This window comes from Polyodon spathula, chromosome 7, assembly GCF_017654505.1.
Source record: "Polyodon spathula isolate WHYD16114869_AA chromosome 7, ASM1765450v1, whole genome shotgun sequence".
In the NCBI taxonomy this organism is placed as follows: domain Eukaryota; kingdom Metazoa; phylum Chordata; class Actinopteri; order Acipenseriformes; family Polyodontidae; genus Polyodon; species Polyodon spathula.
Window position 1 is genome coordinate 56,314,555 of NC_054540.1, and position 13,375 is coordinate 56,327,929.

The 13,375-nt window shown below is 44.6% G+C and overlaps 2 protein-coding genes across 2 annotated transcripts; one reads left to right on the top strand and one right to left on the bottom strand.

The window, feature by feature from the left end:
- Positions 1-495: 495 nt before the first annotated feature.
- Positions 496-4,318, top strand: LOC121318899 (prefoldin subunit 3-like). Its single transcript, XM_041256083.1, has 6 exons — positions 496-610; positions 1,634-1,758; positions 1,986-2,052; positions 2,310-2,408; positions 2,748-2,886; positions 3,924-4,318. The coding sequence occupies exons 1-6, from the start codon at positions 530-532 to the stop codon at positions 3,998-4,000; spliced, it is 588 nt and encodes a 195-aa protein (XP_041112017.1). The 5' UTR covers positions 496-529; the 3' UTR covers positions 4,001-4,318.
- A 4,800-nt stretch (positions 4,319-9,118) lies between these two features.
- Positions 9,119-13,371, bottom strand: LOC121318898 (ras-related protein Rab-39B). The gene is made up of 2 exons (XM_041256082.1): positions 11,235-13,371; positions 9,119-10,127 (listed from the first exon to the last, which is right to left on the bottom strand). Exons 1-2 carry the CDS (start codon positions 11,447-11,449, stop codon positions 9,701-9,703), a joined length of 642 nt encoding a protein of 213 aa, XP_041112016.1. The 5' UTR covers positions 11,450-13,371; the 3' UTR covers positions 9,119-9,700.
- Between the last annotated feature and the right edge of the window lie 4 nt (positions 13,372-13,375).

A 13,375-nucleotide genomic window follows, 5' to 3' on the forward strand; every position in this document is an offset into this window, starting at 1 on the left:
TATCATGTTAGTTTCTTTGCAGTATCACTGGTCTTTGAATGGGCTGAGAATCTTCTGTTTCTTCAGTTTTGGCCAGGATAATGAAAATGGATTTTGCAAAGCACTCTTTTAACAATGAGTTAATTATGGGAGACCCGCACAGAGCATTAATCATGCACGTGTTTATGCAGCGTGTTTAATGTATCCATGGTGACCAGTATTAGTGCTGCGCGAGGATTTACTGGGCCCTGGTGCAAGACTGTGACGTAGAGGCTTTGCTCAACCAAACGGATCATGTTATGTACTGACTATTTCTAATTTTAGCAACACCATCCTTTGTCGTGCAACATGCACACAACACACGGTAAGACTGCACGCTATTGGATCAACTACTCCCTCTTTTGTTAAACAACGCTGCTTATGGCAAGTGGAGCCAGAAAAACTACATCCCCCAGAATCCTTCGCAAGGGAGAAAAGAGGCGGGGTTCCAAAGCGTCGTCCGTTACGCTCAACGTTGGCGCAGCGTGAGGGGAAGGGGGAACTTGTTCAGATGGCGGCTACCACAGAGAGCAGCGATGCCGGCGCTGGCAGTAAGAGAAGACACTTAGGAATCCCCGAAGCAGTGTTTGTGGTAAGGAGAGGAGCTGGGAGGTGTATCGGGGAGTTTTAAAAAGCAGGACTGGGTGGGTCAGGGACCTCTGATAGCGACCGCGCCGCGGAGATTGCTGTCTGGATCGGCTGCCGCTCGCCGCTCACATCCTTAAATGGCTGCGCCTGTGAGACTCGCCTCGATACCCCAGCCTCGCCGAGGAGGCAGCTATTGTGAGGAAAAGGGTGCGATCACAAGGGGACCAAACTCAGAGACGGTTAAAAAAAAGCACGGGCTTGTCATTCTTAATGGGATAGACCAGCTTTACATTAAGACGCGTAGAATGGGATTCTTCAATTAAAATACAAATTAAAAATAATAATAATTTAACAGTAGTCTTTCAAGCATCCAGATTTTTCACTGTTACCACTTGCCTGCTTGTCAGTTACACGCTGATATGTGGAGTATCTTGTTATTTATGGATGATGTTTGCGCATCACGTTTAAATAGAGGATATTATGCTCCTTAGATGTTTGTCAGCATATCAGATATCTTCCAGGGATGCCTCTTAAGACAGCTGGGTATAAAATGTGTTTTTTTTAACTGTCTTTTTGCTTATAAAGATTAATAACAGGAAACAAAGTTTTTAATAGAAGTTGTATCTGATTTTATTGCCAATCATTTTTTATTGTGTCGTACTACAAAAAAAAAAAAAAAAAAAAAAATCTGGAGTTATGCTATGATGTTTGCCAGGTGGCACTAGGCTGCTACTGTTGCAAAAACCGAATCCGAGATCCGTGGTGTCAGCCCGAACTGTCTACAGGCAGCCCGGAACACAGCCGTCCCTTCTCAGCGTCAGTGCAGTGCTGCCCTTTATACACGAGGGCGAGAAGCAAGCTATCACCATCTGGAATATAAACGATATATTAATAACAAACATTGTTTGAAAACGAAGAAACATTGGTACCAACAGCTAAAAACTGACTGTGGAGTGTGATCAAACTGCACATATATAAATGTAATGTGTGTGTTTTTCTCATTGTCTTCCCCCTCTCTCTTGGTCAGGAGGATGTGGAAGCGTTCATGAAACTGCCTGGCAATGACACAGCGGACGCAGTGCTGAGGAAACTGGACGAGCAGTATCAGAAATACAAGTTCATGGAGCTGAACCTGGCTCAGAAGAAACTGAGGTAGGACAGGAACCCAGCACAGGGATGCAAACAAGAGCAGTCTCACCCAGTCCAGCTTGTAATACAAGCTTGATTAGCCCCAGTGTATAGCTGTCTTATTCAGCTCGTGGCAAAATCAGGATTGGATCAAACTGCTATGCAATGGGAGTCTTAAATAGAAATGTATATTTCTATCGATGACACCAAGCCACTTTGCATTACTAACCTTTTTATCTTTTTCTTTCCAGGTTAAGAAGTCAGATCCCCCAAATTAAACAGACATTAGAAATTTTAAGACACATGCAGAAGAAAAAGGTAAGGGATGTTTTTAAGTTACATCAGTGCAGTGTCGTTGATCAGCTGTAAAATGACATTTCCTACGATTCAATGTTTTAGTTTTTAAAATGGTCAGAATGTACCACACTAGAACAACTGCTTCCTCTGCTTTCACAAAGTTTATGGATTAAAAAAAAAAAAAAAAAAAAAAAAAAAAAAAAAAAAAAAAAAAATTGGTCGAATCCATTTGACCAATTTCAGTGTGATTAACTGGCTTACGTTTCTGTCCCCTGCAGGAGACCACAGATCCCATGGAAACACGATTCCTATTGGCTGACAACCTCTACTGCAAAGCCTTGGTCCCACCCACAGATAAAGTGTGCTTGTGGTTAGGGGTGAGTGTGCATCCCATTCACTCTGCTCCTGTCCAGGTTTTGTACCACATGGACAGCGAGTTAGATGGATGGTTGCTTGATTATTTATTATTATCTCCACTTGAGATACGATGGCAATGCATTGGCTGTCACGTTTCAAAGAGAGGCGTGTCTTATTAAACTCCCAGTAAAACCAGGATTGGATTTAACTGCAATGCAATGGGAGTCTTCTTTCCATCCCTGAAGTAGCTCTCGCTGCCATTCTTGACGGTGGTTTTGTGAAATCTTTAACTTGCACACCAGCAGGGTTTCTGTTTCTCAGAGACTATGTTTGAATGTGACGTGATTAACCCCGTGCAGGCGAATGTGATGCTGGAGTACGATATCGACGAGGCCCAGGCGCTCCTAGAGAAGAACCTGGCCACCGCCACACGAAACCTGGACTCGCTGGAGGAGGACCTGGACTTCCTCCGAGACCAGTTCACCACCACCGAGGTCAGTATCCTTTCACAGTGGAGCAGCACCTCGTCCAAACAGATGAGCACACCTTTGAGGCTGGGCTGATCCCACTGATAACCACACTGTGGGGACTTTAAAGAAAGTACCAAGTGGAATAATCCCTATCCCAACTTTTATTTCATCCATAGAATCTAATAATTCTGGTGCTGCCATCCTTACAGCGCTGTGTTAGGTGTGATTTACTCAGCTCAGGTAGTGAGAGCAGCGTTAGAGAGCAGCGCTGTGTTAGGTGTGATTTACTCAGCTCAGGTGTTGAGAGCAGCGTTAGAGAGCAGCGCTGTGTTAGGTGTGATTTACTCAGCTCAGGTGTTGAGAGCAGCGTTAGAGAGCAGCGCTGTGTTAGGTGTGATTTACTCAGCTCAGGTGTTGAGAGCAGCATTAGAGAGCAGCGCTGTGTTAGGTGTGATTTACTCAGCTCAGGTGTTGAGAGCAGCATTAGAGAGCAGCGCTGTGTTAGGTGTGATTTACTCAGCTCAGGTGTTGAGAGCAGCATTAGAGAGCAGCGCTGTGTTAGGTGTGATTTACTCAGCTCAGGTGTTGAGAGCAGCATTAGAGAGCAGCGCTGTGTTAGGTGTGATTTACTCAGCTCAGGTATTGAGAGCAGCGTTAGAGAGCAGCGCTGTGTTAGGTGTGATTTACTCAGCTCAGGTAGTGAGAGCAGCAATTTGGGCATGGTTCCTGTTTTTTCAATTCCTTTTCCAATTCTTTTTTAAAATCTATTTCCAATTAGCAGCATTCTGTTAAAATGAGTCCCAGTTGAAGACCCTGTTAGTCAATTAAACTGGCTTCAAATGAAAGCAGTTGAAGAGTTATGTCTCTAAAAATATCAATTCCAGATAGGAATTGGAATTGATTTGAAAGAGGAAATGGAATTGAATTGATTTGAAAGAGGAATTGGAAGTGTAGAACAGGAATGGACCCCAACCCTGGTTGGGGAGGCTCCTGGATCCAGCCTTTGTCTTTCTTGTGCTGTGATAACTGCGCACCACAGTGTTCCTTAACCAGCCCCCCTCTCAGACATGGCGCGAGTGTACAACTGGGACGTGAAGAGGAGGAACAAGGACAACCCTTTGAAGAGCAGCGAGAAGTCTTAATTGACACGCCGTGCTCAAGAGCCCAACAATCTTTTCTGTTCTACAAAATCAAGTTTCTTTTTTTAATTTTATTCAGAGACTGGATATCCTTCACACTCACACTACTTTACAAGCCAACAGATAACCCGCTAGCAGTGAGGCAAGGCGCAAGAGTCAGAGCCCTGGCGCGCTTGGAGCAGCCCGCGGAGGCGGTGATTGGGGTCCGCGGATGGTTCGCAGTGGCTGATGTGCGGCCTTGTATACATTCTGTAACCAGGCACTCAGTAGTATTGCTTTGGCCACTTGAGAGTGACCAGGTGGCGACCAAAACCTTTTAAAGTTCCGCTGGCCATCCCTGTCCACAGGACATTTTTTTTTTTTTTTAATTAGCACCACGCCTTTCAAATTTAGTGGAGAAGCTGTGGCTGCCAGTGTACTGTGGTATTTATTTGTCTGTATAAAGAAAAAAAAAAGCCAAGTTGATTTAAGCATGGTCTGATGTGTGTGTGTGTGTGTGTGTGTGTGTGTGTGTGTGTGTGTGTGTGTGTGTGTGCTTGTTTTATCTATGAAATGAGACGTTACTGAAGCGTTGATGGTGTCCTTGTTAATAGCAAAGCTCTGACCGTTAATCTGCACTCCTCCCCTCCTCCCCTCCCAATTGTTCCTGCACTCTTCCCTTGGAACCACAGTGACCCCTGCAGGTGAAATGCCTCGGGAGCAGTGGAAGAGTGTATCCTCTCTTATGTTGTCTTTGTAGTGTTGCAGCTGGCAAAGGCAGGGCTGCTCCAGCCAAGTATTCCCATTAGTAATCACTTCAGGGAGTGGATCACTCCACTGTGTCCTCTTCATCCACACAAAGAACAGAGGCCCCCTCTCGCCTGCAGTCTCTGCACAGCACTCTAGATTGATCTGCAACGCCACAAATCGCCTGCTCTGAGCTGGAAGACTTGACCCGCCTCCCTTCCATACCAGTGGTTCCCCACACTAACCCTTGATGACTCTTCCACTCCAGGACTTTGTTCAATGAACTCATTTAGGACTGCAGGGATAGAAAGACCTGTTGCAGAGCAGTTTGAGCCATTCCTGGTATTGCTAGTTTAACAAGATGCACCTTACCAATACACTGGGGCTAATCAAGCACATGCTAAAACCTGGAATGGCTGAATCTGGGATGCAAGAGGAGTCTTTTACTATCTCTGAACTGGACTTGAATGCACTAAAAAAAAAAAAAAGTAACGTACAAAAATACGTCAGTGATTGGAAGTCGTCTGCAAAACAAATAAATGCAATTCCAACAGTCTGGATGAATCTCTTATAGCAATTGCTAAAGGTCAGACAGACTTGGATGAGGGGTTACTGGTGCTGTGCTGGGCTTGCCAAGGTGTATCTAGTAGGTCCGTGTGGCTCGTTTGGTCATGCTGTTTTTTAAACTAGTATTGAAATGAAAGGTTCAAGCACAATGTAGGGTGCAGAATTTAGGGGTCTTGTTCCTGCATATTATGGAAGGGGAATAGGAATCCCATTTCATAGCAGTCCGAACAAATCCAGATTAGTTGAATATGACCACTGCAGAATGATATAGGCTGCGTCTTCATTTAGCTACAGTCTGCAAAGCTTCAATCTACTGTGCAGTTCTGGATGAACCTCACGTGCCTTGGTAAGTGAGTTGATATGGTTAATGAAGGGGTCTCCGTGCAGACTGAATCCGCACACACCACCACACAAAGCACGGAAAAGCCGCTGCACAAATTCTCCACATTCTACTGTAGCTGCTGCATGCCGCCTTGAACACGGGCACATATATATATATATATATATATATATATATATATATATATATATTTTTTTTTTTTTTCAAAAGCCCAGCTGGCAGTATACAGAAATAAAATAGGAATTCATGATTGATAGAGAAACCTGTCTGGTTTTAAAGGAAGAGATTAGCAACTGCTTTTCAATCAATAGTGTTGTAAGTTTTCCAGTCAGTGACTGCACACAGAACAAAATGGAAGAGTTTTTATAAGCAGTGCTTGAGGCTCTGGAAAAGAGCTCTCCGCAGGGTAGGATGAACCAGAGGACACTCCCTCTGCGGCTTTTCTTTCACAGTGTACTCTGCTGCCATCTACTGACCAAAATTAATATTACAAGTTCAGATGTCAACAGCACTGGCGCTGGTGCTAAATAGAAGACTTGAAGTACTGAGGCTGGAAATATCTGTTTAATGGAGTTTAAACCTTTTGTATAAACTAGGTCTCTCATGAAGTCTGTCAGAGTTGGTGACTATTGAGTAGGGCTATGCCTCCTGTATATATAACAATACATCTCTTACTAGAAGGTTAAGTGGGGCAGCCTGATATTAGGTGGGTAGGTGGAGACCTACAGTGGCCAGTGAGTGCACAAGAGTTGCTCCAGGAACAAGCAGAGCTGTATCTCGTTTACTTGCCAGTTTGCACACTGCCATTCCTTTCCTAAGCTGTCATGACAGAAGGATCCAACAACTTCAAGCTTTCCCATTAAAAATCTGTACTTTATGTGCATTTTTACTACAGCAGGAATGGGTAACTCCAGGTCCATAATTACACCTACTGGCTAAAAAAATATACCACAATGTAAGTGACATGGGAGCATCCCCTTAGTCTGTGATGTAAGCAGGTTTGTGGTCATGTGTCTCAGGAAGCCTGTATAGAGTTGTGTGTAACTCATGAGCTGAATGTTGGAAAATGAATCAGAAAGATGGAAATGCCCCGCCTAAAATATCCCCATGCTAAACATGCTTTCTTACAGCCATGCTTTTCAGCATAGATTACAAAACTTCTCTAGGATTTCACTTGAAAATCTCAGGGCTGGTTTCACAGACTCTGATTGACACTAATCATAGACTACCTTGCCAAAGATGAGTGCGAGTCAGCCTCTGTGAAACCAGCTGTCAATCAGAAGTCAGTAAAGATTTTATGAAGATTGTTTCAGTTTGAACATCTGCAATCATTGTGTCCCATGGGTCTCACTCACCATCCATCCATCCATCCATACATCCATCCATCCATCCATCCACCCATACATAAGTGTGTTGTAATTTGGCATGGTCTTATTAGCCTACTGAAGTGTCAGTAGGGTTAAGAGCTACTAAATATAGCAATGCAGGTGTGTATGTCAGGAGCTGTATGTCTATCACAAATAGCCCATCTCCCCAAGCCAGCGTGTTAAAAGTATTTCAAGGAACCAGAGACCTGATGACCAGTTGGGGTAAAAAAGCCAGACAGGATAAAAGATATCACACTTTGTTCAGTTTAACAAGAAAAGAAACATTTTGTTTTAGTACATGTTACATTTCTCTTGCTAAGTACAGGCGTTGTTTTCTATAACCCAGTACAGCTACATACATCATACAGCTTGAGTTGAAAATTCACATTTTAGCACTTCTACTGGTTAGGAATGAGCATGCTGGTGCTATTACTGTAGAAAGCACTGACTGAGCTGGTGACCTGGGGCTACAGGGGTAGTTATGCAGAAGCAACTGGTGTACCGTTACAGCCAAGGTACTGAGAGGGAAGAGGGGGTCAAAGGAGCTGGGTGTTTTGGATTGGAAGCAGAACACACCTGTTTCTTACTCATAAGAGTCCATTCTAAAAGGAGTCTTCCAGGACAAAGATGATAGTGTTTCTGTCCTTCAACTCCAGGAAGGAGTGTGCTTTTGTGGGAGTCGCACCCACTCGGACAGAAAGAGTCCAACATGATCTGGAGGTACCTTCCCAAGTCTTAATTGGCAGACAAGGCACCTTGAAATGTCTCTGACCCAGCAACGAAACAGACAATAATTTGCTGTGGCCCCCTTCAGGTAAGCACTTTTCCAGTGTCTCCAGTCCGACACCACCTCTCAGCAGCAGGGACCCAAGCCAACGCCAGCCCTGGGGCTTGAGAAGCAATGAGGTGTGGAGGTTCACCTTGCCAGCTGTGCAGGTCCACAGAGGTCAACACAACTATGCCATTCAGCTTGTAAATGTGCTTATAGGCAGCTGAGCCCATGCCAGGAATATAAGAGAGACAGTGTCCAAGCTACACCTGGGCATCACAGGGTGGGTAGCAGGGTGGTGTAGAGTTGGGATTCCTCCAGATATACTGCCCTACCTCCTGGACAATGCATTTATAGCACAGGTGCAGCTGCATGAAATGAGGCAAGAACCAGTTTGTAAAATGATTGAGGTCACCAACATCTTTTCTTTTTTTAATTGTCTGATTATTTTACCTGCCAAATTCTGTTCCCTCTCTGCAACAACTCCCCACAACAGCTTGGAAGAACTGAAGTCCAGCGGGCTTCACACCGGCTGTTTAAACCCAGGAGCTCGACTGCGGAGATCAAAAGGCTACGGGACCCTGGAGGACAAAGGTGCCCCTGCATTTATTTACTAGAATGAGCTGATTTCTGATATATTGTTCTATTGTGAAATGCTACAGCTAACAGCAGGATGCAATTTGACTGATGGTGCCACTATCCTTATAGCAGCTTTTTAAAAAGTGCCAAAATAACCCTGAAATATTAATCTGTGATTAAGGTAACTGGTGTGGTCAGTTTTTGAAATCCTCATAAAGATAAGACTGCCAAACGTAACAGTAAGATTACTGGCCCCGAGTAGTGGGGGCACAAAATAATTAAGAGGGCACAAGACGGGGGGAGCACTACGCTTGACAGGTGGTACACTGTGCTGGTATACAGTATGTTTTGAGTGCCGTGGGAAGCTGATTTCAGTCCTCTCTTAAATAACAGTGAAATAACAGGAAACCTTTGAACCTCCTTGTGCAATTAACTGCGTTTTTGTTTGTATTGTTAATTAAGAATGCCGGTCAGCTCAAAAGCAATTAATTCCAGCCTAGAGGGGAGTTGCTCTAGCCCTTGCTGTACACACTAAGCACTGTATGCACAGGTGGGTGTACTCTGATACTTTGCAAAGCAGGGCAATCAGACCTAGCAGGCTGCTGTTGAGAAGCACCCACCAGTTATCATTGCAAATACTGCATTACCTCACACTTTCCAGGATTTCTTCTAAAACATACTGCTTTTTCAATCGAATGATCTGGAATATACATTTTACCATTGAAACAAAACAGCAATTACTTGGGGAAAATAAAAAACAAAAAAAACGTGTGCAGTAAGAAACATTGATTTATTTTTTTTTTATTACTATACATGACATGATGAGAATCAAGACAACCCACATCGTCCGAAAAAAATGTGCCTTGCTTAGTTGAAGAATTGCTGGAAATGGCACGGCAATGCATTCCCTGTGGGCACTGCTGGTTCTAGTATATATTTAGTATACGTGGGATTGCCACAGTTGAAGATGCCAGAGGCCATGCAGCACCCTCACTGTCAGTCAATGACACACCTAAGTTAGCTGCTCTTATTGTTTGCTATTCTTGTTTCATAGATTACAGTATATTAATATACATTGCCTAAAAAGCTGGAGCTCTGCATTACAGCAACAATGTCCGTGGACGTTTCGAAAAGCAAAACAATAAAAACATAACAACCAAACAAAAGAAAGAAAGAAGGGAAATGCCGCATTTCAAATTGCCCAGGTGTGGAAGGAGAAGCGCTGTGTGGCCTTCATTCCCTCTCTCCAAAACAAGAGGGAAGGAGGGAGGTCCCAGTGAACGCCCGCTCCTGTGCTGGCAGCTCCCTCCCTCCCTGCTTGTGTGTCCGGCTGTGGCTCCATGGCTGTGGTGGGATTAGCAGAGACAACGGCGGTCACTCTTCATAACCTCCTCGGAGGAGTGCACCACGTTGGGCACGAAGCCGCTCTTGACCCCCTCCCAGCCCTCCTGGATGGTAATGTCTCCTCGCTTGACCAGCTCGAAGATGTCCCGTGTCAGCTCGGTGAAGGCCTTCTCCACGTTGATGGCGTCCCGCGCCGAGGTCTCCACGTACCTCATCCCGTAGGAGCCCGCCAGCTTCTCCGCCTCCTGCCGGCTCACCTGCCGCTGCCCGTCCAGGTCGCACTTGTGCCCCACCAGCACGAAGACGATCTGGTGCGGCTGCACGTGGCTGCGCGCCTCCTCCAGCCACTCATGCACGTTCTGGAAGGAGCGCCGGTTGGTGATGTCGAACAGCAGCAGCCCGCCCACTGAGTTGCGATAGTAAGCGCGGGTGATGGACCTGCGGAAGAGAGAAAAAATCGAATCAAAACTGATTTCAAAAATAAAACAACAAAGTCAAGCTATGGAACTAAATCAATCGGATGAGTTTTAGCGTTCTAATCTGGCCTAACAGACTACTGTAAGAGTGGCCGAAGTTTGCCCTTCCTTTCCTAGTCTTTGTTCCATCCACTTCTGTTACAGATAAACTGACCCCTGGTCCCATAATGCTAGCTATTCCTAAACCTATTTGATGCTTAATACAGTCGTTCAAGTACATAAAACTACAAAGGCCAATTCAAGGATTTTTTCCACCTCCCCTGATGTTTGCAATCAGATTAAAAGTTCTGTTGCATTTTATCTTTAGTTTTATCTGTTGCTCAATCTAACATGAAGCAGGTCGAACCAACAGAGCTGCAAGCTCGCAGTATCACGTGAGCAAAACCCACACAGGCCTGGGAGCGATATTGTGTAAGAGAAAGATTCTAGAAAAGATGTGAGAGCAACTGAACTCAGAAACATTGCAAATATCTCAAAGGGGTGGCTGAGCAGAATAGCTACCTGGCATCTGCAGCTACAAGTGCTTTGAGCAACCACTGAAACATGAAGCCCCAGAGGGAAGGCAAATCTGTCAGCTCTCCAGTACTTAGCCTTTCATTTCGTGAAAGTATGTGCTTGCAAAAAAAGGTGCTAGACTGGTCCCACCACCGTTTCTCATGGCTAAGCTGAGAACGCCGAACTCGTTTTATGTGGGACTCAAACCCCAGCTGCGGTACAGGGCCCATGGGGTTCAGAGAGCACAGTATTGGTTTCTTATGAAACGGGTCAGATGAACATGAGGGAAGAAAGCAGGAAAGTAAAAACATGTAAACTGTGCAGGAAAGCACAGTAACATTACTGTGGCTATATTGCAGCCTTGAGCAGCGCTAAGCAGAAAATGAACGCCATTTGTTGATTGCGTTTAACAAAGCAAATCTCTTGTGTCCCTGTGGAACTGACCCCAACCCAACTCAGACATCTCGCCGGTACCAGGTCCTAGCGAGACTGCGCCACCACCACGCCCCTGCTCCTCACCTTTATCATCATCACCAGCCCTCCCTCCAACCTCTTCCCGCCCCGCCCTCCATACCTGAAACGCTCCTGCCCCGCAGTGTCCCAGATCTGCAGTTTAATGCGTTTCCCCGGCTCGATCTCCACCAGCCGCGAGAAGAAATCCACACCGACCGTTGGGTCGGACACCTGGGCGAAGCGTCCCTCGGTGAACCGCCGAATGAGGCACGACTTTCCGACCGTAGAATCACCAATCACGATCATCCGGAACTGGTACAACCATATCGCCTCCATCTCGCCTGATCTGTCACACACAGAGCTGACTGCAGTAGCGTATTGTCCGGCAATAACAACACACCCTTTTTATAAATGAGGGGTGCTTCTGAATTTAAACTAGGCTTGACAAATAAAGTCTTTTTTTTAAATGTATTGTTGGTTTGCCTCGTATTTGAAACTGAGCAAAAGCTTGAAAAAAAATATTATGCACGTTGGAATCACAACACGTTCAGTGACGATCTCGCAGGAAAACACAGAGGGCTTGATATTATAAACTAGTTTGATAGTTTATGACAGTTGAATGTGATTTAAATAGTGCGCATGTCGTGCTGAAAACCGGCAATACCGCACCTGTTCGACAGTAATGTAAGATTATGAAATAATTTGTTGAAAGGCGTTTAAAAGCCTCCCAGTTATATTAACATCCCACAGTGACAAGAACGGGCTACAGCTCCGTGGATTGCGAATACAAATACAATAAATAAACACAATATTAAACCAAACCGTCGTTATAAATCCAGTAAGCATTAATTGCCCAAACACCCGCGGGTTGGGGAGTAAACAGAAGCTGCAGATATACTATTCTTCAGATTGCTAGCTTTTCAGAAATTACAAATAAACACCGAGGCAATTCTCGTCTCGCATTGGCCTGCTCCTAAAAGAGCTCTAGGCACACCAGCAGCAAGGGGAACGGAAATCCCGAATGAGTCACATAAACATCAATATGAATATTTAAAAAGCTTTTTTTTTTTTTTCTCCAGTTTGTGTTCTAGCTCCAGTAATCGCCGTTTCCCGTGTCTCGCAGTCTATTTTCCTCCGCTCCGCCGCTGCTGAAACTGCAGTGCTGTGCTGTGAGATCTCCGTTTTCCTCCTGAACGCATAAGCCTCTAGCTGAGCTCCCTATTGTGCGAAAACAGGCTGAAATTCCAGGCTGAGTGCTGCAGTTATCGCACCCGCACCGGCTCCATCTTTCAGGCTGCAACACAGCTTTTTGACAGACACTGTCTCGGGAAACTCCAAGGTCAGTTGGCCTCCATTTTGCAAATATCAGCAATTTGAAACAGAGACTATAAATGTTGATTTTTCTTTTTTTTTTTTTTTTTTTTTTCAGAACCGATTTTCTTTCGCCTCTCTTTACGCTTTAATTAATTGGTCACGGAGCCTCGTGTATCTCCTGACACAAGTTACTGGTTGCTTGGCCCATTGATGAATTATTTTAATAATGATTCGTTTCTCTATGTATGTATTTATTATTCATCTATTATTATTAGTCCAGTCCAGTAGTGTTGTTTTTTGTTAAAAAGTAAACATCTCACTTAATCACAGCATCTATCTACTGTACGGATTCTTCAAACATATGAAGTAAATGTCGGTCTAATAAAGCAAGCAATTTTTGTCGTTTTGTCGTGTTTTCATATGCTGTCAGTAGAAAATGGCAACTAAAACACCATATCTACATTTCTACTTTAAAAAAAAAAAAAAAAAAATCGCATTAAACGTCTTATTTGAAATTATTTCTCTGGAAAACAGATGCCTGGAATCTAAAGGCCTGCTCTCATCCATTAAAAAAACAACCAGCGATAATGACGCGTCTAAAGGGTTAAATGGTCTCAATTTTGGTGTTGGAAAAGCGTCCTGCTTCCGTGCTGGTTGCTTTATTCCAGTTTTTCCATGTTGTAAAGATGGAGAGGTGTTTGGAAAATGCTGATGAAATGGCAGCAATCTCAGCATCACACGGCCTGACTCATCGCAGCATCAGCACCAGCACCGTAATAACCCAGACAGAGGCGGCCGTGCTTCCTGTTCTACAATTACCGTAATAACCACTGTATACTGCCCGCTTAGAAAGCCCTTGTGTTGTATAAATTACAATGCCTCAGTCGTCAGCCTTTAATCAGCAATTACCCCCGCTCCTTATCACAAACCAGGTGACCACACTGCCCC

Excerpts from the sequence above, each read along its gene's own strand:
- LOC121318899 (XM_041256083.1), top strand. The coding sequence starts at position 530 with ATGGCGGCTACCACAGAGAGCAGCGATGCCGGCGCTGGCAGTAAGAGA. Across the intron at positions 2,053-2,309 it reads GACACATGCAGAAGAAAAAG|GAGACCACAGATCCCATGGA; the intron begins GTAAGGGATGTT and ends TGTCCCCTGCAG. Across the intron at positions 2,887-3,923 it reads GTTCACCACCACCGAGGTCA|ACATGGCGCGAGTGTACAAC; the intron begins GTATCCTTTCAC and ends CCCCCCTCTCAG.
- LOC121318898 (XM_041256082.1), bottom strand. The coding sequence starts at position 11,449 with ATGGAGGCGATATGGTTGTACCAGTTCCGGATGATCGTGATTGGTGAT. Across the intron at positions 10,128-11,234 it reads GCGGGGCAGGAGCGTTTCAG|GTCCATCACCCGCGCTTACT; the intron begins GTATGGAGGGCG and ends TCTCTTCCGCAG.